This window comes from Lutra lutra, chromosome 7 (genome assembly GCF_902655055.1).
Source record: "Lutra lutra chromosome 7, mLutLut1.2, whole genome shotgun sequence".
In the NCBI taxonomy this organism is placed as follows: domain Eukaryota; kingdom Metazoa; phylum Chordata; class Mammalia; order Carnivora; family Mustelidae; genus Lutra; species Lutra lutra.
The window spans coordinates 9291488-9318071 of record NC_062284.1 but is presented as its reverse complement, the minus strand read 5'-3'; the positions used below and the strand labels follow the sequence as shown (position 1 = coordinate 9318071).

Here is a 26584-nt window from a genome sequence, read left to right as displayed (position 1 = left end):
TTCTGCCAGGGTAGCATAAAGACATGATGAAGCTGGGAAATTCTTTTGAGAACACATAAGTCTTGGGCAAAAGTAATTCAGAGCCTTCTTTAGATTCAATCCAGCATTAAAGAAAAACCATTCACCTCCCATATTTAGGAATGAAGACTGACCTCAATTATTGAGTTTGTCCTGGTTTTCCCTTTTCCAAGTAATAACTACAAGCTCATAATTGTTGAACACTAGGAAGTGTCCTAGCACACACCAGGATCAACACCATGTCGCAGATCTATGCTAGACAGATTTCTTCCTTAAAATGTGTACAAACAGGCCAACAATAATTTTCCCATCTTGTTTTAATGTCTTACAAAAGGGTGGATGCTTGTTTAAGTCCCGGGTGAGTAAAGTACCAGAGGGATAACAGGTGGTCTTTCAAGGCAGTGCCCCTGCAAGGCCATTAGGTGCCAAATCAAGAGGAAGGACCTGTTCTGTCGTCCGCACATCATTTCCTCATCGGGAAGCCCCAGCTTGTGAGAATATATGTAAATGGCCAAATGGAAACTTGAACTCATTTTCATTTCCTTCAAAGCCTAGCTTGTGTGTTTGACAATAAGCCCATCATGCATTTTGCTATACATGGCCCTTCTGTTTGTCCCTTGGTACTCTTCTGAGAATTAAAAATGAAGCAACTCGAGGGTGAGTATATAGTTTCCTAGGACTGCTATCACCAATTACCACAAATTTGGTGGCATGAAACAACAAAAATGTATTCTTTCACGGTTTGGGAGACAGAAGGGCCTACAGTCCATGTACCAGAGGGGCGGCAGCTTTCCCTCGGGAGGCTCTGAGGGAGAATCTCTCCCCGGCTCCTGTCGCAGCCTCTGCTGCTGGCCAGCACTCCGTGGCCTCAAGCTCTACCTCCCTATGTCTCTCCCCATGTCTCTCCTCTTCACGCAAGGACACAGCTCCTGTGTTGTATGATCTAATCTTAACAAATTACATTTGAGGGGAGGACATCCTGAGAAAGCCAAGACATCCTAAAATCAGTATTTGTGACCGTCTACATTGTTCCTCTCTCTGGAGAGCAGCTCCATGAATGAACGCTCTAAGATGCGCAGGTTAACCCTCAGTAACTTAAAGAGAACACTTGAGTTTATTTTAAAATATTACCTACCCGATTTTACAATCTACTTGGTTAAAGCATCATTTAATTTTACAGTGTGGCCCAGTGTAGGGAACACAGGGCTTCGAGATCTTGTCCTTGCAGAGGCTTTTTTTTTTTTTTTAAAGATTTTATTTATTTATTTGACAGAGAACACAAGTAGGCAGAGAGGCAGGCAGAGAGAGAGGAGGAAGCAGGCTCCCTGCTGAGCAGAGAGCCCGATGTGGGGCTCGATCCCAGGACCCTGAGATCATGACCTGAGCTGAAGGCAGTGGCTTTAACCCACTGAGCCACCCAGGTGCCCCGCAGAGGCTTTTTTTAAAGAGATTTTTTTAAAGTATTGATTTAAAGGGGGCGGGGGGAGCAAGAGCACGAGAGGGGAGAGGCAGAGGACGAGGGCGAAGCAGACTCGCTGATGAGCAAGGAGCCTGATGACATGGGGCTCAGCTTGATCCCAGGATCCCGGCATCGTGACCTGAGCCGAAGGCAGATGCTTTTTTTTTTTTTTTTTTTTTTTTTTTTTTAAGATTTTATTTATTTATTTGACAGACAGAGATCACAGGTAGGCAGAGAGGCTGGCAGAGAGGAGGGAAGCAGGCTCCCCACTGAGCAGAGAGCCCGATGATGTGGGGCTCGATCCCAGAACCCTGGGATCACAACCTGAGATTAACCCACTGAGCCACCCAGGCGCCCCCCCCCCCTTTTTTTTAAATAATTATTTTTTTACTGTGTTATGTTAGTCACCATACAGTACATCATTAGTTTTTGATGTAGTGTTCCAAGGGTCATTGTTTACGCATAACACCCGGTGCTCCATGCAGTCTGTGCCGTCCTTATTACCTATCACTGGGCCAACCCAGCTTCCCACTCCCTCCCACCTAAAACCCTCAGTTTGTTTCTCGGAGTCCATAGTCTCTCATGGTTTGTCTGCCCCTCTGATTTCCACCCTCCTTCATTTTTCCCTTCCTTCTCCTAATGTCTTCCATGCTAGTCCTTATGTTCCACATGTACGTGAGACCATATGATAATTGACTCTCTCTGCTTGACTTTTTTCACTCAGCATAATCTCCTCCAGTCCCGTCCATGTTGATGCAAAAGTTGGGTATTCATCCTTTCTGATGGCTGAGTAATATTCCATTGTGTATGTGAACCACATCTTCTTTATCCATTCGTCTGTTGAAGGGCATCTTGGCTCATTCCACAGTTTGGCTGTTGTGGACATTGCTGCTATGAACATTGGGGTGCCTATGGCCCGAAGGCAGATGCTTAACTGACTTAGCCACCCAGGTGTCTGCCCCGCCCCTGCAGGGTTTTTGAAAGATGATGGGAACAGAACAGGGCAGTTTTAGTTGGAATCAGCCTGAGTTCACGTCTTGCTCCCTGCTCAATGCCTGTGTACGAGGAGGGCCCGGGAGTCATTCTGGGTCCCGATGACCCCTACATCTCCCTTTTCGTCTCATCCGTCAAACATCATTTCAAGAGCAATTAGCTGAGGAAACCAGCTGCCACAGAGTAGAAAAAAACTCTTATAAGCTGGAAGAGATTCAGCCCAAAAGTTGTAGAGAATGATTTTGAAGTGCTAATGTAAACATTTGAAAATACTCTCCTTCTAGAGAATAGGTCTTACTTTCTGTTCCAAAGCCCAAAGATTCATTAGTTCTCATAATTTTTAAAATCTTTCTCAAAGAACTCTAAGTTTCTTCACTCTTATTTAAAACTTTGAGTAGACTGGCTAATTAGGAAAATACTGTGAAGGAGGAAAAATAAACCACAGAATGCCTTTCCCTAGTCCCTGCTCCCTTTCCTAGAAGAACACAATAAAATAAAGATGTTAAGACAGTTCAGTGCCCAGATCTGAGAGCATAATCATGCATCTTCTAGATGTTTGTACTTATTTCTGGTTAAATTCATTCTTCGAGTCTCAGGATGCATATCTTTCCCTCACCTGTCACACTCTGTGCTCTGGTGTATGTAGCAAACAGAATGTCGGGCTACCGGGAATCAGGACTGGACTATTTCTCTTAAGCCCCTGACGCTGGCCAAGAAAAGAACCTTATCATGTGCTCAAGACTCCATTGCCAGGACTGATCATTTTATATGTAATTTGGCTCGATGACACTGCCAGTCCCTAGTGAAATGAGAAAAGGAATAGATTTCTTCCAGGTAGGCATTCAAGGCCAGAATGTGGGCATTTGTGGCAGATTTTAGGTAGGGTCACAAGCTATTCTGTGGTTTTCAAAGGGCCTCTTAAAACAGTTACAGACTTCCTTTGGGAATATTAACTTCAGGACGACATTATGGCAGCCAAACAGACAACCTTGTTTTTAGTAAAGCTTGGGGAGGGAATTAAACCTAATAGTATATGGATTTAGAGTTTTCATACGAAGCCCCGGATACATAAGGGTTCTCTTTGTTTCAGTTGGTGGTATTGGCCTGTGGAACTGACCTGAACCTGGGTTAGATGTTTTTCCCCTGTAAGAAAGGAATGGTCTGGAGGCGCCTGGGTGGCTCAGTGGGTTAAAGCCTCTGCCTTCAGCTCAGGTCATGAGTCCAGGGTCCTGGGATCGAGCCCCACATCAGGCTCTCTGCTCAGTGGGAAGCCTGCTTCCTCCTCTCTCTCTGCCTGCCTCTCTGCCTACTTGTGATCTCTGTCTGTCAAATAAATAAATAAATAATCTTTAAAAAAAAAAAAAAGAATGATCTGTGTACCTACCTCCAGTAGAGGGTAGAGAGAGTACAGACCTCGATCACCCCTTCATCGGGAACTCTTTGAATCCGACTGGGACTGTGCTTTCAAAAAGAAAACACCTGTTTGATGCCAGCTGTGATCTTGCCCATCCTGTCCACTCTGCAGCCGCTGTGAAGCCACTGCGGGGTCGGCAGTAATGAGGCCGTGCCCTTTCCAACTGTGGGTGTTTTCTCTCTTTGACAGCCGGAGGAAGAGCCGCTGGTCTGTGACATCACCGGATCCAGTTCGTCCACCGACGACACTGCTTCCCTGGATCGACATTCTTCTCACGGCAGTGATGTGTCCCTCCCCCAGATTTCAAATTTGAACAGGTCCAGAGGTCAGCAGGGTCTTGACGGCTTCTACAGCCATGGCGTGGGAGCTGAGGGTCGAGAGAGCGAGGGCGAAGCTGCCGGCTCAGGTGAGATGGAGGAGGAGGAAATGGACAGCATCACCGAGGTGCCCGCGAACTGCTCTGTGCTGAGGAGCTCCATGCGCTCCCTGTCCCCTTTCCGGAGGCACAGCTGGGGTCCTGGGAAGAACTCGGCCAGCGATGCAGAAATGAACCAGCGCAGGTGAGGTGGACCCGGCAGGGCTGTTGGTTTCGTTTCTCGATGTCCGCTTGCGTTTGATTCTGTGATTTTGTGTTGTTGTGGTAAAAGAACTTAGGAGACACCATGGTACGGAAGAAAGCAGATGGGCTTTGGAGTCAGAAGAACCTGGGTTCAAACCCCAGCTCGGTAACTCACTATGTAGATAAGCTTGGGCAAGTTACTTGACCCCTCTGAGCTTTAATTTTCTCATCTGTAAAATACCTTCCTTTCAGAGTATTTGCAAGAATAAGTATTGCAAGTGAAATAGGCCTGTTACGTGGCAGGTGTTTAATAAATGCTAACAGTCATTCAGGCCAGATCTGTTAATAACATTTATAGATTAAAAACTGGTGGAAGGGAATAGTGTCCTGTTGACTTTGAATTAAAAAGCAAACATGAGGTCTTAGCCTCAAAACCATCTGTTTTCTTTTTTTTTTTAAAGATTTTATTTATTTGACAGAGATCACAAGTAGGCAGAGAGGCAGGCAGAGAGAGAGGAAGGGAAGCAGGCTCCCTGCTGAGCAGAGAGCCCGATTCGGGGCTCGATCCCAGGACCCTGAGATCATGACCTGAGCTGAAGGCAGCGGCTTTAATCCATTGAGCCACCCAGGTGCCCCTACACCATCTGTTTTCAAAGTGCTTCCCAGAAATTGCAGTCCATTTCTAATGCAGAAAGTTTGGACGGAGTCTGAGTGATTATTTAATCGGTAAGCGAGCCTACGAATCATTCGGTATCGTTGGATGGTTGGTATTTCTCCACGTACCCTCCAGTCCTCGGGGGCGCGCGTATGTGACCCCGTGTCAGACCTTCTGTGCGGAAGCAGGCTGGCAGGAGGTGGTTTGGAGTCGGCCTCTGACCATAGGCTGCTTCCAGGAATTTAAGCAGACGGCTTTCAGTCTAACGACTAAGTGCCGTGATGCCTCCTGTACGTACCAAGTTGTGCTTCCTCCCCAGCTACTTTCCAGCTGAAGAAAGGCAGCCGAGGGAGCAGGCTGATGGCGTGAACACAGGTGATGTAACAAACTCACCTGGAGCGGTTATGGCTTTTTCTCTTTTTAATTTGCTGACCTGCCTCCTCATAACGTGGCTCCGATTTCAGAGCTGTAGGTACGTGGACTCTGAGGGCACTCGCCCCCTCGTTTATTCTTTTATCCAGCCAACACATGCTGAGCACCGGCCCTGTGCCGGGCATTTCTAGGTTCTGGGGACACAGGTGAACGAGCCACAGTCCCTGCCTTCGTGGAGCTCACAGCGATGCCTTACACTTGGCTCGTGTGCTACTCTTCTCAGACTTGTTTCACAACAAACTGTCCCCAAGTCAGGTGGCATTGTCTGCCGGTTCACAGATGAGACAGGTGCAGGTGGTTGATACCACTTACCAGTAACTAGGTTCCTCGTCTCCTAGGTAAGTGCTCTTTCTGTGATACCATATTATTCTCTGATAGAGTTCAGGAGCTGCCCTGAAAAATCAGCAGTTGCTTTTTCTGCTGGGTCGTTTTTATGTACATTTGAAAGCATGGATTGTATAAAAAGCCATTTCTAAAAGCTTTCCTTCCCAGCTTTATTCACACTATATTTTAAAAAAGCATTCACAACAGTTAAAAAAAAGTCAGGATGTGGGGAATGATCCCTATAGCTAGAATTCCCTTCCTGAAGCAAAAGCAGTCTCTTGACATACTGTCAGGATGCTAACGGCATCCAGAAATGGGGTTTTGTTTTAAACACAATTCCCTTTTCTTTATAACCTGCTATGGGTTCTTTTGCTGTGACTTTGATTTCAGAGCTGGCTTGACTGTGGATCCTGTAGCTCAGATGAGGAAATTAAAGCTCAGACTGAGTGATTTGTCCCAGATTACATGGTGCTCTTAAGACCGAGCGAAGACTAGAGCCCTATCACTTAATTACTCATATGTGCAGCCCGTGTAATATCGTGGCCTCTCCTGTGTGAGCCTAGCCTTGGTAGTCCCCTCGCACCACCACCCCAGTGCCTCTGGAGATGAGGGAAGGACTTGAATGAGTTTGATGCTTGTAGCCTTGTCTGCATATTATATAACCTGAATTTTAAAGTCTTAAGAAAATCCTTTGAACGCTTTAGATGGCCTTTTTTTAATCCTTTTATAATTTAATAAACCTCATTCCTTGTCATCTGATTAACTCTTGGGAGCAAGGAGGAAGCAGAGTAACCCTCCCCAGAAATTGTCAGGCCGTCAGGCCTTTGTGGTTTGTCTCTTCCTCCACACATTCTCGTTCCCTGCCTTCCTGTACTGTTTCTCTGAGTGGCTTGTGTCTCCCCCAAGCCTGTGATGTCTGTGTGCGTCATGCGTTTGTGTCCATTTGTTTCACCTCAACACTGACCTCTTCCACCATTCATTTTCAGTTCATTGCGAGTTCTGGGGGATGTTGTCAGGAGACCTCCCATTCATAGGAGAAGGTACAGAGTTCACTAACTTGATGGACTAACTGTGTTGCCTCTGAGCTTCTACTAACAAGTATCTCATTTTGCTTGATCTGTGATTAAACCGTCTTTTACAAAAATGTCACCTCTGCTTCAGGCAAATAAAGTATAGGTATTTATTAATTGCTGATGTCCATTTGCATATGAAATGGTTTTGTGAGTCTGAAATTTTTTCCTATTCTATTTTTATCTTTAAAGGAAACTTTTGTTAGTGTTTTTTCCATCTTGTACTTACTGATGTTCAGGTCACTTTGATAATAGGGGCTCCCCAACTGTCCCTAGGAGAATTCAGACACGTTGATTGTGCCTGACTAGTGGACTCTGGGGAGTGCTTTTTCTTCCCCTTCCCACCCCCCAAAAAGGGGGAAGAACCGGAAAGAATTGTGAGCTGACACACAGGCCCTAACACATTTTCAACACATTCTAGGCCCCCTGATCATCTCTACTCCATTGTTGATGTAGTCATTTCTGAAAACAAGTAAGAGTCATCAGCTTATCTCCCAGTAATTCCTTAATTATTTTTTGTCAGGTAACATTTTAAAGCTAACAATTAGTAACTTATGAACTGCAAAGTCATTTCTACTCCAAAAATGCCGATTTGCTTTTCAGATGCTGAGTTTTACTGTGTTCAGAAATCGCCACTAATGACCTTTCCTTTCATTATTTGGGGGGCGGAATTCAGAAATGCCAAACCGACGGTGGAGTTACACATAGCCTCTCATATTGGGAGACATCTGTAAAGCGATGTTTTCAATTCTGAGCCGAAGCTCTTCCTTGGGAAGCTGGCAGGTAGTGGTCCTCCCCATTTCGTCTTTTTCCAGTGGGTTCCTCCTCGAATCCCAGATTTCAGGCGCAGAATTGAATTCAAATACAAATACCCCGTGAATCTCAGGTGATCGTAACTCGGTTGAGTTGTTCTGCCAGGGGAACAAGTCGTTAAATCCCTTTTCAGTAGAAGCGTCTGAACCCTTGAGAGATCTAGTTGCCTCTCCAGTCAGGCTCTTCACTAGGAACGTACGAGAAGCCTGCACGCGTTGACAGTGGAAGGTGGCGGGTTGCTGGATGCTGTCCCACTGAGCACACAGAGCTTCACAACAGCACCAGACTCCACTTCACCCTTAGTCATTTTAATGCAGGAAGAATATGAAGTATAATTTAAAATTCTGTATGAAGCCTTAGCTAGTAAAACTGGAACATTCCCACAATTGTTAAAAGGTGGAGAGCAGTATATTTGTGGGTTGTTTGTTGTGTGTGTGTGTGTGTGTGTGTGTGTGTGTTTGTTTTAAGAATCTGGTATTTTCTAAATCTCAAAATGAGGCCAGAGAACCTTTAAATGTTACCCCCAGTAATAGAGGAATTAAGGGGATTGGAGGATGCTCTCTTAAACACTCCCGTGATAGGAGTTCTCTGCTAGAAGGAAGGGCGGGTCTGCAGCTGCTGAAGGACCACAGCAGCTTCCTTCCTGCTGCCTTAGGACCCCCGTCTTGTCCTCCTCCTGTCTCCCTATCGCTCTCCATTCTCTTCATCCTAAATTTCACCCTGTTCTCGCACATCGTTATCATTTTCTGAGAGTAAAGGGATGTTCAAATCTGTAGGAGAGGTGTTTTTTTTTTTTTAATGATAATTTGGTAATGTATGTTCAGTTGCTGATTTACCATGTTGTGTTTTGAATAAGTTGGATATCTTTAAAATTTTTATTACAGCTTAGAGATTCAAAATGAAGTGAATAATTTCAGAGAATGGACTTCTTAGTCTCCTGTGTGTTAAAAATTATATCAAGACTTGCTTACCCCACACAAGCAAATTACAAGTCAGTCTGATTTTGCTTATCAGACTGGAAATGTGTCTTAAATGCTAATTTTTCCTTTCTGCTTCTGCCCTTGAGCTTTGTGCTGTTTATTAATTTAACCTGATTTTAAGTGTTTTACTATTTAAATTATTTTTAAGTGCTATGATTTTTAAAGATTTACTTTTAGAAGGCTCATAGGGGTAGTTCTTCTCTTTATTTTCTCGCCACCTTCCTTGTGTCTTTTCCTCTGCCAGAAAACCCCCACTTATCAAAACAAAGTTACTAAATATATTCAAGGTATTCGAGTGGTTTGGGGTCTGTACATCTTCCCATTTGCAGGATTCCAGAGAGACTTGAGGGGGTGTTACTGTCATTCCTCCTTCTGAAAACAAAAACACGTCACTTAAGAGTTTTAAGGCCCCAAATAGTAGCAGTGTATTTTTAAACTGATTTTTGATTTGTCAGTCAAAAATCCTGACCTACGGAGGAAGTTCCCTTTACAGAGTACCTGAAATTTTGAATTGGTAATTTTTTTAGCTGGTTATATTTACATGGTATTTCCAACCCTAGATTTTCTGTCCCTCCCACTTGAGAGTAAATAGCAGTGCCAAGATAAAGAAGATGATCAAACCGAGTGTTTTGTTTTTTTTAATCTTGTGGGGGGAAATGGATGCAAACCTAAAATTAAGACACATTTCTAACTCAGTTCCATAGAATTCCTTTTCTTTTGAATAACATACATGCCTTCATTATCATTAAAATACAAGGAAATGTGACCATTGTGATGTGGTGAATCTTCATCCCAAGAGCTTAGTGAGTAGGGTTTAAAGATGGCTGTGAGTGTTGATAAGATACCCTTTTGAGGAAAGACTCCTGAGCCATCTGGCTTAGACGGACCCTTACTGGAAACGAGAAGAAGATTGATGACCCAGTGAGCCTACCCCATTGCAATCTGTCATTGTCCGTTTTAGTCAAGGATTTAGTGTAGTCAAGGATTCTCACCGTGGCCACTGAAGTCTGAGGGTGGCATGTTGGAGCACACAGAGAGATGGTCTCCGGTGGTGGGGACACCCCTGACCTGTGGAGGGGGCGCTACGGGTAGAGTGGATTCTTTGTTCAAAGTTGTTACCCTGTAACGAACTGACAGAGACATGTCCAGCACATGGTCTAGATGGGTGTTAGTAGGGCAGTTGTTAGTTTCTGTGGTTTTTGCTCTATCTAGCCTTCTTCTGAATTCTAAATGTTACGTTCCTTATTTTTTGATGATCAGATAAATCCATCTGTCTGTAACTATGGCTTTTCAAACCCAATAACCCTGTCCCTGTTTCCTCTTTTCTCCCTCCATTTCTGTTTCTGCCTTTGATGTCCTCCCCAGTATGAGCTGGTGTCCCTCTGGTGTGCACTACTCTGCTGTCCTGAGTGCTGACTTTAATTATAGAAGGTATGGTATCGTTCCATGTCCAGCCACCAAAGGGGGAGTCCCAAAACACGGCACCTGGGCTTTTGGCTGGGAGCTTGCTTCTATGTGGCTACAATGCATATGGCAGCCCACTTTGCCTGTGAGCACGGTGTTAAGTTGCCTCTGCTATGGGCATCACTAATCCATTTGAAGGGGCACAGACTAGGAGGTGGATGGCGTACCCTGATGCATCCTGCTTATCTCCAGTGGCTGTAGATTTGGTGTTTTCTGCACAGACTTGTATCTGGTATGGTAGACCACTTCTCTCTTCGTTTTTGCTCTGTCCTGATTCCCAGAACCTGGGGATTCCCATATCCTGACAAAAACCATGACAGAAGCAAGGCAGCCAATAAGCGCACTTACTTCTGTTGTGTTTCCAAATCCCCCCTTTCTTTAGGTTCCAAATTCACAGATTCCTCACTGTTTCATATTCTCTCAACTAAGCAGACAGATTAATTACTAAAACATTTTCAGGATTAAGTTTTGTGGGTAATGATAGGCTGGTTTCTCAGGCTTTACAAACAATTCACAATAGAAAACTAAATTTCTTCTTCATTTAGCGTGTCTCCTTATCCCTGGGACTGCTAATGAGTTTCACAGAGACTCATTTACTTGTACTTAATCATGACTTCTATTGTCATATTGAAATAAGAAAAAATCTATTGTTTAAGTGACCCACTAGAGAAAAATAGAAGCATATGGTTTCAGTTCATAATAAGTAATTTTATGAAATATAAAAAGCCAATCGCAAGCTCTGGATTGGCGTCCGTGAATTATTTGTAGAATTAACTGTAGAGTTTGAGCAGAGATAGCTGAATAGCGTCTATATACCTTCAAATGCATTTCCACCTGCTTGTAACTGAGGACATGGTCAGCTCCAGCTCTGTTTTGCTCTCTTGCTTATTGGAAAGCAGTTCCCACTGCAACTGCAGCAGGTGTGGGTTATTCTGGCTAGCAGCCTTGCAGCAAGGTAGATACTCGGCTGACTGCTATCTCTAGTCTCCTGCTCACAAAACACATGCTTTCTTCACTCTGCAGACCACAACATCATTATTCCAGGGATCACAGGCCCTAAATTTGCCCCCTTTTGGGGTCAGTATCTAAAACCAAAAAATTAAATTAAAACTCTTAGACTTAGCGGCTTTTCACCATTCGTTCCTTAAGGTGGCCCATGCACCTGTCTGCAACTCACAGTTCTCAGGAAGCCTGTCCAGCATTTAGTGGTTGACCGGCCAGATGTGCACAGATGCTGCTACTCATAAGACCACTCGGGTCTCTCGGGTGGGCACACACTGAACTAGTAAAGGTCAGCTAGCCTGTAGTTGAAGGTAAAGTTGTAATGGTCCACGTAACTGACACAAGGGCAAGTCTGGGTGTCCCTGTTCAGCTTCGGAGAGGGACTGAGGCTCCGGTTTTCTCTGTGCCGTTTAACTCTTTGGTATTAGCTGCGTTAGATTTTGGCAAAGATGAATTACATCAGATCAAGGAAAAACCCACACATAAATGAAAGTTCAGTAAGATAATATGGTCTATCCAGATGGTATATTGAAAAAAATCTTGAGAAAATGACCTTAGATGGTCACCGTTTGAGCAGGTTGAATGAGGAAAGAAAATCTAAATGCAGTCCTCTCTCAGCATACCAACACCTGTGGGGGGAAGGTAGGCGGCGCTCGTTTGCGCCAGGCCCTTGTCAATAGTTTTGCTCGATGACATAGAAATAATATACACCTGAAGCAGTTTCTTATCCTCCTTCCTTCCTGAGACTCGGAAATAGAATGCACTAACTCCTTCACTCTGTGTTCAGTTTCAGCCTAGAAGGCTTGACAGGAGGAGCTGGTGTCGGAAGCAAGCCATCTTCATCTCTAGATGTGAACTCCTTAAACACCAAAGAGCTCAGGCACCCTTTCGGTGGTGAAGAAAGGGGTGACTCTTTGATGTCACTTTCAGAAGAGGATCTGGAATCAGGCCAGAGAGAGCACAGGATGCTTGAGCAGCAGGTAAGGCTGAAGTGGGTATATACCGCTAATTTGGAAAAACTCACTTTACTTCCCTAAATGTGTCCTCACATTAGGAACAAAGAAAGCAAGACTTACTATAAGGCTCGTGGCTGTGATTGCTTACACATTGTATAATACACTCATCTAGCGCAAGGCAAGATTTTAGCACTTAAGGCTAATTCAAGAATACCATTAATCTGCATTGACTTACATATTCTGTCAAAGCAGACTTTTTTTAAATTGGGAAAGTATCCAGGGTATTAATTTGAATTTTTCCTTCTTATCTGAGGACTTCTTTTATCATCCCAATAGTAAAATGAGTCTTGAAGTGTGTTACACAACATTGTTAAATATACTAATTTTTCAAAAACCTATCCCTTCCTGGGGGGAAAAAAAATCTTATTCTTTGTCTTCTCACACTGCCTAGGAAATGGCTGTTTCTTTCTCTCTGCTTCCTGTCGCCATCAGACTTTTTCAGAGAGCATCCTGATGCCCTCTTCCTGCCTGCCACAGGCACTCACCTGGAGCTCCCTCTTGGAGGGCCTGGCCTTCCTCGAAGCCAGTCAGATGACCTTCCCAGTGCTGTCCCCTCTAGGCCCTCCCTTCCGTCACTCACCACCCGGGGCGGGTCCTCAGGGAGTTTCCTTTGAGAACTGGAATCATATGGTTTTAGATTTTGGCAGACTTTTGCTCCCCGTCCTTTATCCCCCTCTTGGGCCAAGGGTTGATTTCTAGGAGGATTCTGTGATACATGTGCAAATGAAACATTTCTAATTACACAGACAACAGAGTTAAACACCTGTCTTTGTGTAGGTGACTGGAGTTTCAGGTAGAAATAAAATGAAACATTTCTTTTTTTCTTTTTAAGATTTTATTTATTTGTCAGAGAGAGGGAGAGAGAGCGAGCACAGGCAGACAGAGTGGCGGGCAGAGGCAGAGGGAGAAGCAGGCTCCCTGCAGAGCAAGGAGCCCGATGCGGGACTCGATCCCAGGACGCTGGGATCATGACCTGAGCTGAAGGCAGCTGCTTAACCAACTGAGCCACCCAGGTGTCCCTAGAATGAAACATTTCTAATTAAACAAACCAATCAAAGTGTTGAACAGCCTGTTCTTTGAGTAGGTGACTTGGGGTTTTATGTACACAGTTAATGTTTTGTTATACCCCACTACATAGCAGTGATATGACCAAAGAGAAATTGGGCACTGGAGGATTACCTTAATAGTGAATGTGTTACTTATATGAAGGTCCAAGAGAATTCCAGCCAGATGAAAATCGAATTGAAGGCCCAAAGGAATTTTGCCCCATTATCTCCTTTCCCCACCACATGTGTCTTCTGAGCCGGATACTTTAGAAAAAGTTAAGAAAAATAACAAGAAGATGGTGAATAGGGACACCTGGTTGGCTCAGTCAGCAGAGCCTATGACTCTTGATCTCGGGGTTTTGAGTTTGAGCCCCATATGGGCTGTAGAGACGATTAAAAAAATACATGAACCTTTTAAAAAATACGATTTTTTCAAAGAGCATGGAGAATATATTTATTGAGGCAAATGATTTAAATTTATTCAACCTGATGGTAAGAGAAAGAGGGAGTGAAAAATGGAAACCGTTCTTTCGTGACTTGCCAAGGGCGTCTCTGGTAAGTGGAGACTCTGAAGAGTAAACCGCATTTCACGTGAATAGAATCCTTTGGAAGTCCATTGTAAGACTGGGCAAAATACCAAAGTTGGGGGTTTGTGAACAGAACCCTAGACTTAGGGCCTGGATGTCCCTTCGGATTCTGCATAAGCCCGTGTGTGAGAACTTCACGCCCATTTGAAGCGACTCGCCTGAGGCCTCATAACTGGCCACTGGCTGGACAGTATTAATCTCAGAATTCTTGGCTGTTAGACTCCCTGGTTTCTTCTCACATTTCTGAAGTAGAAGAGTTTTAATGAGGAAATGGGGACATTTTAATTTTCTTAATAGTGTTTATGTAAAACCTTTTCTGAGACGCATATTGGTAGGAATTGGACAGAGGACCTCTGTCCAATTAACTTACCTGTTAGTAAGTGATGTCAGTAACCACTAAAGTCTTTCTAAAATGGCTTTTCTGATTTAGTCTTCCTAGATGAAGTTGATGACATTTTCGTGTTTTCTGTGCTTAGTAGCCTTCCTGGAACTCTCTGCTCACCCACACTTTTTGTCTTGTGTGCAACCTCAGAGTGGGTATTTGAGCTCTGGTATCTCTGATCTGGACAAGTCGCCTGCAGCCAGCTTCCTGCTGAAGGTCTGTCTGCCTTTCACTGATGTCATTTCGCAGACCTCACAGTTGTACTTGAAACATAGCAACTGTTTGCCTCAGACTCCATGGTTACACATGGAACAAGTTTTTAAATAATCAGAAGTCTTTGGCGCACTTGAGTTGAATCATGGTAGTAACACATTTTCATTACTTCTCTTTGAGCATGTGCAGGTTTTAAGCTTCCTGTGAAGGGAGGGGGTTCATGACTAAGTTAGATAACAATTCTAAATGGCTCTCTGAAAACAAAAGGAGAGGGAGCCCCTCTACCACCGGAAGAGTGCTGGCAAACACTGGGGTGAACTGTTCTTGTAGGGTTAGAATTCCAGGGGCTTCTGTTGCAATGTCTGTTGCATTACATGGGCTTGAAGCTGCTGTGAATTTACTGAGGGAGGTAAATTGCCAGGTTTCAGCACCCCTCTTTTTCTTGTAGAAGTAGTCTAATCTTAGGAAATGAAAGAGATTTAGGCTTCTTCCCAGATGCGTAGCTGCCTTGCTCTTGATCTTAAAACACTTTTCACTTGCAGCTCTGTGTCCAACTTGTTAAAATCAGAAAATAGTATTACTGATATCCCACTGTATCTCTAGAAAGGATATTTAGGTTTTTGAAGAAAAGGAACTACTGTATATATTTAATATTTCCAGTGAAGTTATTTTTGTCTGATGATGCAGCAGATGTTTACTAAGCACGTACTAAGTTTATTTTTTTTTAAAGATTTTATTTATTTATTTGACAGAGATCACAAGTAGTCAGAGAGGCAGGCAGAGAGGAGGGGCTGGGAGCAGGCCCCATGCTGAGCAGAGAGCCCCTTGCGGGGCTTGATCCCAGGACCCTGGGATCATGACCTGAGCCAGAGGCAGAGGCTTAACCCACTGAGCCACCCAGGCGCCCCAGCACGTACTAAGTTTAAAACATCAGTGTTGTGAGGGATATGAAACCACTGTACAGGACGGCTGCTCCCGTGATTCCCATTTTACAGAGAAGAAAAGTAAGGTTCATGAAAGCTGAGTAACTCCTCTGAAGCTGAGCAGCCCCTAAGTAGCGGGGGCAGACTCGAACCCGGTGAGTCTGACTGCAGAGCCTGTGCTGTTACCCTCCCGTGTACTGCCTCCTGTTCCTGGGCTGGGCTGGAAGGTGCAGCTCTTTGCTTCTCCAGAAATAATGAGAGCCCGTATTTAGAACCTGTTCTTCAATTTTGTTTTGTTTCGCTTTACTTCACAGGCATGTCACAGAGCTAAACAACAGGGATTCAATTACTGTACATCAGCCATTTCCTCTCCACTAACAAAATCCATCTCATTAATGACAATCAGCCATCCTGCATTGGACCGTAAGTATATATTTTTTTTTAATTAAGTATATTTTAAACACTTTCTCTATCATTTTTCTCACTTGAAGACCCTGGAATGTTACCTTTCAAAATTTGCCTCCCTCTTCTGAATGGCTCATTTAAATAGAAAAGGTAACAGACAGTTCAGTTTTAGGGAATTTCCTCCTTTTGCCACCTAAAAATCTTTTTTATACATTAAAGGCATTATAGTCTTGGGCCTAAACTTAACACAGATTTCTTTAAACTTTTTATTTTGAAGTAATTTCAGACTTTAAAAAGAGTACAAGAGTGCAAAGAGTTACCACGTTTGGGGACTTAAAATGTTATCATAACCATAACCTGGAGTCTCCCAAGTGTTATTTATATGTGTGTGTGTGTGTACACACACATATATATACATATATGTATATATTATATAAAAGTGTCATAACTTTTTATCAATCTGTCTTTATCACTTTAAAGTGTTTTTCTGAAACACTGGAAAATAAGTTACAAACAATGCCATTATGTCTGAAAGATACTCTGTTCTATTACCGTAGTACAGTTACCCACTATTAATTTCCTGACCTCTTCAAAAATGTCAAGCTCATGAAGAACGAAGAAAGACAGAGGTACACTTTCATTTGATTAAGCATGTGCCAGAAGGATTACATCTGCAAATGATGAAGGACGCCCTGTGCAGGTTTTGGACCCTTTGGCTGGGGAAGTGAGATAGACGTTTGACACCCATCAGCAGGGGCCTTTGCAAATAAAGGTGCTCAGAAACACTCGAATTGGATCGAAGTGTTTGCCATGGAAACGCAGCTTGTTCTTTGAGAAACCCCACCTTTTTGTTTTATTTTTTTAAATCTTGGTTTCTTTTTTTCCATGAGTAGTTACAGTTTGAGACCATGATTTAAGATTTAAATGCTCATTAAAGGGAGAGTGGTCCATTATTTGCTGAAAGACTGTGTGTTCAGGAGGCTGAGACAGAGGGAATAAATAAATTCTGTGGTGTTTCTGGGGCTTCTTCAGTGTCCCCAGATATAACTCATCTTAAAAGAGTTGGGGACGGAAGCAGCTGCCCTGCATTAGGGAGATGTTCTGGCTCAGTTCATGACTTACTGCAAACCTCATCTTTTTAATTTCCGCACTGGAATTAAGACATGATTGATGATTCTCTTAACCTTGTCCTCGTTTTCATGATCAGTACTTCTGGCCTATTTGGTGTGTCTACTGATGACGTGTTCTCAAAGATGCAGGCGTGACCCCGCAGGACTGCAACTGGGATAGCTTTCCCCATGTTTGTTTGGGTTTTGGTTTTGTTTTGATTTGGCTTTGGGTTAGAGGTTTAGCTGGTATAGAACGAAAATCATAACGAAATAGTTAACACTGGATTTGGTGAGCCTGGAGTGCTGCTGGAGCTCAACAGCCAAACACAGACAGGAAGGCGGTCTTAAGGGAGACATTTCAGCTCTGTGTAGCCTCCGTCCATGACTAGCGAGTGCGGTGTCATGGCGGCGAGTCTACTCCCATAGCAACAGATACCCAACACCGACAGAATGGGTCCCACCGAGGGATCTTTTTCCTATATTTTGTGACACACTCTTTGCCTCGTGCATGAAACACTTCATTAATTTTTCCTCCAGAAAGCAAGATGGTTTTCGACTGTGTTTTCAGTTGCTAGCCAAACCCTATAAATAATGCGGCTAACTCCCAGAAAACACTGTCCTGGAGCGCCAGGAGTTCTGGCACATGGAGCTTTTCCTCCTGTTGCTGGGAAATGTTCTGCTCCGCTCTCTGAGGGAACTGAAGTGAGTTAGCAGACTGCTGTGGAGAGTAGAGCTCTAAGCAGGTGTTTAACCCTTTGTTCAGAGTAGGGAGCCCTCATTCTAACTCAGGTGGTACATTTCACGCAGGTTTGAGTGATTAAGTCGTAGTTAGCCCCACAATTTCCCTGAGTTAGCATGTGCTGTAATTGGAGGATTAATCAACTCTAATAACATTGTTTCTCCTTAGCCCCTCCCCATATACATTAAATTAATTTTCCCAAGTGCATTTTTTTTATTCTGTTCTAGAAACATGATACATTTTTTCACAGATGTGAAACTTCTGGCCATTGAATAGAAGACTAAACCTTGTGTCCCTTGTGCTCTGCCTTTAAGCGTCAGGGTCGCTGGACAGTTCTCCATTTGCCACAGACTCAGAATCGCTTAAAATCGCATCTCAAATCACTTAAATACTCTGCCTGGTTCATCTCTGGTCATGGTCTTCCTAGCTGAAAGGATCATAACTAACATCTACACTGTAATTTTAAAGCCTTAAAGCATTTGGGACGCCTAAAATGTTTTACCTGATGTTTTATTGTAAGCACACATTTGGTGGCGGTGTGACCTTGGGCTAAATGGTGAAATTCTTTGTGTCAGTTACTTGATTAAACAGGGGTACTAATGTGATAAGGCTTACATGTACTTTTTACACAAAGTCCTTGGCGTACTGGTACTGTTACAGCAATTGGTACTGTTACAGAGTGAGTTCACAGTGCCTAGAACAGTGCCAGAGTCTGTCTCTGACCAGCGTGTAAACAGAGAATCGAGAACGCCATCCCTCATTGTCTTTAAGTGGTTGTGTCTTATGAGTATGCTTGTCTAGGAACAAAGTACTTTCTAAGATCAACCTTACTTCACTACTTCCAGCTTCTACCCATGCTGTGTCTTCTTCCTTCAAAGAAATTAGCTGCTTCTGCCACAGCTGTGACCATTGGGGCGTTTCTGAAAATGTATGTCTCCTGAGCCTGTTGCTGGAATGCCTGTTGGGTCATTTTCTAGAAGAGAAAAATAGAGAAACTCAACATTATTTCCAAGTTGGGATCATTTTCTGATATGCATCGATGTGGAGGAAAATCCTGAGTAAAGCTGGTGACTAATGGATTTCTGTGTCATTTTCTGAAGTGGAAAGTAGGCGACAGCTTTCTTGGGAACCACAATGGGTGGGGAAGCTGTCCTCACTCATGCCTTGGCTGTCCTGTCTTAGGGGGGACATGATGAATGCATCTTGCCAGATGATTCTTTTAGGGAATGGGACTAGCCCTGAAGGTACCCGCATCGTGTGGAGAAATGCCTTCAAAGAAACTGCTCCTGGATGTGTGTTTGGCCCCATTTCTCCTTCTTGCATCAGAGAGCATGGAGTGGAGACCCTCAGCTTGCCAGGAGACATAGATGATTTCTTGGTAGAATTTAAGAATCAACTTCGTTTTTCCATACACAGAATAATTCCATTATTCCAGATGATCCACTTCCAAGAGTATATTTTAACACATCTCATTGCTTATACTCAGAAGACGCTCACAAACAGTAGAGAAAGTGCTTGGTTGATTGTATCCCCAGAAGGGCCCTAACTACATTAGTAGTGGTGAGGTTAAAAGGAGAACTGTTCCCATTAGATAGATTTTTTAACTCAGAGGCTTTTATTTTTTTTAAAAGATTTTATTAATTTGGCAGACAGAGATCACAAATAGGCAGAGAGGCAGGCAGAGAGAGAGAGGGGGAAGCAGGCTCCCGGCTGAGCAGGGAGCCCGATGTGGGGCTCCATCCCAGGACCCTAGGATCATGACCCGAGCTAAAGGCAGAGGCTTTAACCCACTGAGCCACCCAGGGGCCCCAGCCAGAGGCTTTTAATGAGAGATCATTTTCCCTTCGTTTTTCACGGTGTGTTATCACAAAGAATATACATGTTCCACTTATGTTGAGGATACGCCTTAGATTGTCATACAAATAGGTTTTTCCTTATGATCCATGAAATTGTGACAAAAGGGGATACTCTTAGATTTTGTGTAATAAGAGAGCTCATTTTCATTTCCTGAATTTGTTTCACATTTCGAAGTAACTTTAGAAAGCGCATGAAGAAGGTACCTTACTAGCTGTACTAGGTGGTCACTGCCCCAAAAAGCCAGTGTGTGTGTATTCATGCCAGTAGCCGTCTGATCTGTTACTGATGTGGCTGCAGACTGTAGTCTCACATCACTTAGTATTTGTGTGGGTATTGCATTGGTTTAGGGCTTTTTTTGTTTCATTTAGGACACCAAGCTTTCAGAAAGCCTGACAGAGGGAAATTCATTTATTACTTTATTCAATAAGCATTTGCGTTAGTCTTTGCCAGCCACCAGGCTAGACAGTGGTAGGAGAGAGATGAGCTTAGAGGTGCGGTTTCTTTCCTCACTACATGCACGCAGAGAAGGGAACCAGATGCATGTAATAGGAAGTGATGAATGCAGCCAGTGGAAGAAACATTGGGCTTTCTAGGAGCATCTGACAGGGATGGCTTACTGGGGAGAAGTAATCTCAAAGTTGAGACCAATAGGAGATGGGGAATTCAGTCGGTGAGTTAGTGGCAGACGTCCTGCAGAGGTATCGTGGTTCCCTTCCAGACCACCGCGGTGAGGCAGGTATCACAGTAAAGCAAGTCAGATGAATTCCTAGGCTTCCCAGTGCATATAGAAGTTCTTTTTACACTGTGCTGTAGTCACGTGTGCAGTAACATGATGTCTAAAAAAACAGTGCACATGCCTAAATTTAAAAAATACCTTATTTCTAAAAAAATACTACCATCACCTGAGCTTTTGGTGCATTGTAGTCTTTTTGCTTATAGAGGGTCTTGCCTCCACGTTGGTAGCTGCTGAAGGTTGGGATGGCTGTGGCAATTTCTCAAAACAGGACAGCAGTCAAGTTTGCCACAGAGCTGGATTCTTCCTATCATGAACGATTTCTCTAGCATGCGATGCTGTCTGGTAGCATCTTACCCACAGTAGAACGTCTTTCAAAATTGAAGGCTGTCCTCTCAAAACCTCCTGCTGTTATATCAGTTAAGTTAGTGGGATATTCTAAATTCTTTGTTGTCGTTCCAGTAATCTTCACAGCATCTTCTCCAGGAGTAGATTCCATCTCAAAATCCACTTTTGTTGCTCACTCGTAAGAAACAACTCCTCATCTGCTGAAGTCTGATCTCGAGATCACAACAGTGCAGTCCCATCTGCAGGCTCCACTTCCAATCCTAGTTCTCTCGCTGTTTCCGCCACATCTGCAGGGACTTCATGAACCCCTCGAAGTCATCCATGAGGGCTGGAATCAGCTTCTTTCAAACTCCCATTCATGGTGATATGCTGACCTCTTCCCATGAATCACGAATGTTCTTATTAACATCCAGAATGGTGAATCCTTTCTAGAAGGTTTTCAATTTACTTTGTCCAGATCCACGAGAGGAATCATTGTCTGTGACAGCTATAGTCTTACAAAATGTATTTCTTAAAACAATAAGACGTAAAAGTCAAAATGACTCCTGGATCCCTGGGCTGCAGAAAGGATGTTGTGTCAGCAGGATGTTATGAAAACAACACGAGTCTCCTTGTCGATCTCCGTCAGAGGTCTCGGGTGACCAGGTACATTGTCAGTGATCAGTACTGTTTTGAAAGTGTCTTTTTTACGGAGCAGTGGATCTCAAGAATGGGCTTACGATGCTCAGGAAAGCATGTTGTGAGTGGATGTGCTGTCGACCAGGCTTTGTCGTTCCACTGACAGAACGCAGGCAGAGTAGATTTTGCATCATTCTTCAGGACCCCAGGGTTTTTGGAAGGGTCAGTGAGCACTGGCTTCAACTTAAAGTCAGCATCTGCATTAGCCTGTCCTTTGAAGCTTTGAAGCCAGGCGCTGACTTCTCCTCTCCAGCCATGAAAGTCCTAGATGGCATCTTCTTCCACGATAAGGCTGCTTTGTCCACACTGCAAATCCGTGGTTTAGTGGAGCCCCCTTCCTGAATGAGCTCGCTGCAGCTTCTCCCTCAGCCCTTGCTGCTTCACCTTGGAGTCTGGTGCTGTGGGGCTGGCAGCCTCCCTTAAGCCTCGTGAACCAAGCTCTGCTAGCTTCAGAATTTTCTTCTGCAGTTTCATCTCATCCCTGAGCCTTCACAGAATTAGAGAGGGGGAGGGCCTTGCTCTGGATTAGGCTTTGGCCTAAGGGAATGTTGTGACTGGTTTGATCTATGATCCAAACCACTAGAACTTTCTCCATATCAGCAATAAATCTCTTTCCCTTTCTTTATCATTCATGTGTTCAGCGGAGTAGCTCTTTGAATTTCCTTCAAGAACTTTTCCTTTGCCTTTACAACTTGGCTGTTTGACACAAGAGGCCTAGTTTCCATATGCCTTAGCTCAGCCTGCCTCCGCTTCCACGGGCCTTAGTCGCTGCGCTTAATTATATCTAGCTTTTTTTTTTTTTTTTTTTTAAGATTTTTTTAATTTATCTGACAGAGAGAAATCACAAGTAGGCAGAGAGGCAGGCAGAGAGAGGAGGAAGCAGGCTCCCCGCTGAGCAGAGAGCCCGACGCGGGGCTCGATCCCAGGACCCTGAGATCATGACCTGAGCCGAAGGCAGCGGCTTAACCCACTGAGCCACCCAGGCGCCCCTATATCTAGCTTTTGATTTAAAGTGAGAGACATGTGATTCTTCCTTTCACTTGAATACTCAGAGGCCTTTGTAGAGTTATTAATTGGCCTACTTTCAATATTGTGTCTAGGAATTGGGGAGGCCTGGCGTGGGGGGCAGTGGGTAAGGGCTTGTCATTCTCGCTGAAGTTCACGGTCTTATATGGACATGGTATGTAGCGCCCCAAAACAATTACACTAGATCCCTGATCACAGATCACCATAACAAGTACAATAACAATGAAAAGTTTGAAATAGTGCAAGAATTATCAAGACTGCTTATGGACACAGAATGAGCAAGTGCTGTTAGCAGAATGGCGTTGATAGGCTTGTTTGACACTGGATCGCCACAGACCTTCAGTTTGTAAAAATAGCGACCATCTGCGAAGGAAGTGCTGTAAAGTGAGGCACGCCTGCATGTGGAGAGCAAGACAGGGGGACTTGGGGTTCTTGTCGGAGGGCAGTAGGGGGACTTAAGGTGACAGAGTGGATTGACTCAGACCCTTCAGAGAGACCGCACTGACATCAGCGCTGGGGAGCGGAGGGGCCGGAGTATGGGATCAAAAGGACTGAGTGAGGTGGGACAGAAGCCTTCAAGGGCGGTGCCGGGTTTCTGTTCCGAGTAGTTCTTTAGGTGTGAGGTACCACTTTGCAAACGAAGGCGTGCCAGAGGAGGAGTGGGTGTGGAGGAAAAGAGGAGCCTACTTCCACGCTGGCTCAGTTTGCGTGGCCTGCGGGCGTCCCCACAGGGGAGCAGTGAGGTGACTGCGGCTTGAGCCCAAAGGAGAGCCCTGAGGGAAGGGTGGGCAGGTATGCGTCGCCAGTCTGCGGAATGCACCTTGCACTTTGGGGAGGACAGCGAGTGAGGAGGTTTGGGGTGAGGGAGACTAGCACCGAACGTGAGAAACACCGCTGCTCCAGATGCTTTCACTCTGAAGGAGAAAACTCCAGCTATAAATTATGACCATTAAAAGTAATGGACTTTGGTTTTCTTACTCTAGCAAGTAGGTGCCTGTTGGGTGAAGTTTTTAGGCTGTATTGGAATCCTCCATATTCAGAAATGAGGATGAAAATTAGATATGTTGTTGGCCTAGACAGCCTTTCCTGGAACCACACGGGCTCATGACATGATTCCGTTCAGCCTGTTGTGAGGTGCCTTTGACGTTGTTCTGGAACAGTCTGCACGCACTAACATCTTCTGTGAACCCATTTCCCAGCCCAGCCTCGGATGCAGCCAGCAAGGCGGGTGTCCTTCTCCGTCCGCATCTCTCCACACCTCCTTAAGTCTAAAACCCTTTTCTCTCCTGGCTCTTCTTACTCGAGTGACGAGGAGGAGGAGTTGCCTAGTAAGTAAGCGGCTTCAGTGTCCGTGGCTGTTCTCAGTCTCTGGCCCGTGCTGAGAATGCTGCCAGCTTAGCTGAGAAATCGTCTGGAGACTCTAACCCTTGCACGCCGCCGTTTCTAAATCACTTGTCTTCATGCTTCGCTTCAAAAGTTAACCCGGCTGAAACACTGTGGTCTTCTGTACACCACCTGCGCTGGTTGGCCCGGTGGCCTAACTGCAGGGCACGGGGACACGTTCCTGTCCCACCACGGACGCGTAGGTATGAGCACTAACTTCACGGAGCTCTCTCTGTTGGATAACATAAATTTCATTTTCCCTTGTTTTGCTTTTTTTGACTTATGGGACATCTGATAGCCACCTGTGGTGTTTAAAACTAATGTTAAACTTTTTCCTTCTCAGCTTTCAGACATGTCTTTAAAAATACCTTTCCCTTGGGACACCTCACTGGCTAGAACATGTGAGTTTTGATCTCAGAGTTGTGAGTTCGAGCCCCACGGTGGGATAGAGATTACTTTAAAAAAAAAAAAAAGAAAGAAAGAAAGAAAGACCTTTCCTTTGAGGCCACACCCCCATGAATTAGGAGGTGGGAATTATAGATGATTTCCTTCCTTCCTTCTCTCCTTCGGAACTTTTGTTTTTCAATCCTTTTACTACAGTGTGGATTTCAGATTAATATATTCTTCACTGATAATGCCTAGTTTAAAAACTTTATAAGGTATCAGTTTTAGTAAGTTTGGAAAGGAAATGAATTCTCTCCCTTTTCCATGAAAATCGCTGTTTCCGATTATGCAAGATTTCTTGAATTTTTCAGGATTGCTATTTTTAATGGAAAAATATTTCTATAGTAAAGGTAAATAATGAATTGGGTTTTTTTTAAGATTTTATTTATTTATTTGACAGAGAGAGAGATCACAAGTAGGCAGAGAGGCAGGCAGAGAGAGAGAGGAGGAAGCAGGCTCCCCGCTGAGCAGAGAGCCCAATGCGGGGCTTGATCCCAGGACCCTGAGATCATGACCTGAGCTGAAGGCAGAGGCTTTAACCCACTGAGCCACCCAGGCGCCCCTGAGTTGTTTTCATTTTATATAACTAATAAGAGTCTCAGGGAATTACAATATTCATATAATTGGACACCCTAATTCCTACCATTGCTGGCCCTACATTTCAACAGTAAATAAGGAAGGTGTCTGTTTATTTAAATATTAAAATTTTATAATTAAGCAATATTAAGCTCAGAGTGACCTCTCTGCATTGTTCTTACAGAAAAGCACCTTACATATAGTAACAAAGTTTAATTTCTCTTAATTGGAGGTCTTATTATATTCAGTCCTTTCTTCACAATTGAAAGATGTTTGGTAAAATAGGCACACCATGAGATATTTACTTTATACCGGTTGTAATAGGGAAGTTGTGAGAACCCACTGACAACTTTGAGTGTTCAGAAATTCTCAAGCCTGTTTCAGCTCAAAGTATTTGTGATAGCCCAGGAAATGGTCCGCATATGGCCACTAAAACAAAGGTCCCAGTGGAATTTCTTCTACCACTAGTACAAAAAAATTTTTTAAGATTTTATTTATTTATTTGACAGAGACACAGAGAGGCAACGCAAGCAGGGGGAGTAGGAGAGGGAGAAGCAGATCTCCCACCGAGCAAGGAACCCAATGTGGGCCTCGATCCCAGGACCCTGGGATCATGACCTGAGCCGAAGGCAGACGCTTAGCGACTGCCCAGGCGCCCAGTACAATGTTGTTAATGTAAAACGGCACTGGGTATACAGTTAACCCAACGTAATGGAATCAAAAGTATGGAAGCCTGAAGAGCCCTTTGAATCAATCAAGCATCTAGCATTCCTCAAAACATGTTCGTTAAACTCAAAAATACCAGTGGGCATTAGGGAGGTTGAGGGGAGAGGAAAAAAAAGAAAGGATTGGTTCCTGGCCACATAAATTTAGGAAACCAGGTAAGCTGGTTTCAGATGTTAATGTGCACATTGTGAATTTCTAAGGCAGTGTTCAACGAGCTGTGTTTTCCAAACTTCCTAGCTTGGTAACCACAAGGGGTGCCTGACTGTGCACAACACCTCACAAGACTAGTGTTCTGTGGGGCACACTTTGAAAATATTGACTGCGTCCATCTAGTAGTTCTCACCCTGGAATGTTACCATGTATTAGGTTTGCAGGTCACTTCGGGACTTTAAGAAAAAGCTGGTTGAAATACACTGTTGACCTGCCATAATGCTTCACGCCAACATCAGTGACAGACCTCCCTGCTCCTGTCTGTAGTTCTACCGTAGAAGTAGTGTTGGTTATGTCATCCTCTTAGGTGCTCTGAAAACTTGATGACACTTAAGGGATCTCAGAGGTATTGGTGGATTAATCACTGTTTTCAGAACCACATCTAAGAGGTCACAGCAAATGAATTAAAATTTTTTCACCGGTGAAAGGTTGGAAATCCTTGTAAGAGTCAAAGATTGTCCCAGGACTCAATCACATATTTGTTCAGTTTTTAATTTATTTGACAGAAATCTGCTGGGATCTTACTCTTGGCCAGACTCTTTGCTGGTTGGTATTTTTCCTCATTGTGGATTTTGCTTTTACTTGTTCCTATTACTAGGGTGGTGACTTTCCAGGTGATTGCTTTAGTGTACAGCAGAGTCCTGGCCGTGTGAGAGAATTTAATGCTGCTTCTACCATTCAAGGTTCTTTGGGTGGAAAAGGTTTTAAAGCCACTGATCTAAACCACACTCTTGGGTGTTTTTTTAACATTTTATTTATTTATTTGACAGAGAGAGCACAAGCAGGGGGAACAGCAGGCAGAGGGAGAGAGAGAAGTAGGCTCCCCATTGAGTAAGGAGCCCAACATGGGGGTCGATCTCAGGACCCTGGGATCATGACCTGAGTCAAAGGCAGATGCTTAACTGCCTGAGCCACTCAGGCACCCTGCACACTCTTGGTTTTTAAGTAAATTAAGGCATCTGAGGGTAAACATCTGACAGTTTCACACCTAGATCATGCA

General features: G+C 44.1%; 1 protein-coding gene across 6 annotated transcripts in view; it reads left to right on the top strand.

Annotated features, from left to right (window-relative positions):
- AKAP13 (A-kinase anchoring protein 13) overlaps positions 1-26584 on the top strand; it is a 330885-nt gene that overhangs the window by 241733 nt on the left and 62568 nt on the right. For 2 of the 6 annotated variants that reach the window (XM_047736222.1, XM_047736221.1), the window contains exons 11-16: positions 4074-4444; positions 6841-6894; positions 10083-10148; positions 11971-12163; positions 15665-15773; positions 23445-23573. In XM_047736222.1, the coding sequence (XP_047592178.1) occupies positions 4074-4444; positions 6841-6894; positions 10083-10148; positions 11971-12163; positions 15665-15773; positions 23445-23573 (922 nt within the window). The remainder of the gene's footprint in view (positions 1-4073; positions 4445-6840; positions 6895-10082; positions 10149-11970; positions 12164-15664; positions 15774-23444; positions 23574-26584) is intronic. The other 4 variants (XM_047736225.1, XM_047736226.1, XM_047736223.1 and 1 more) reach the window with 3 other exon arrangements.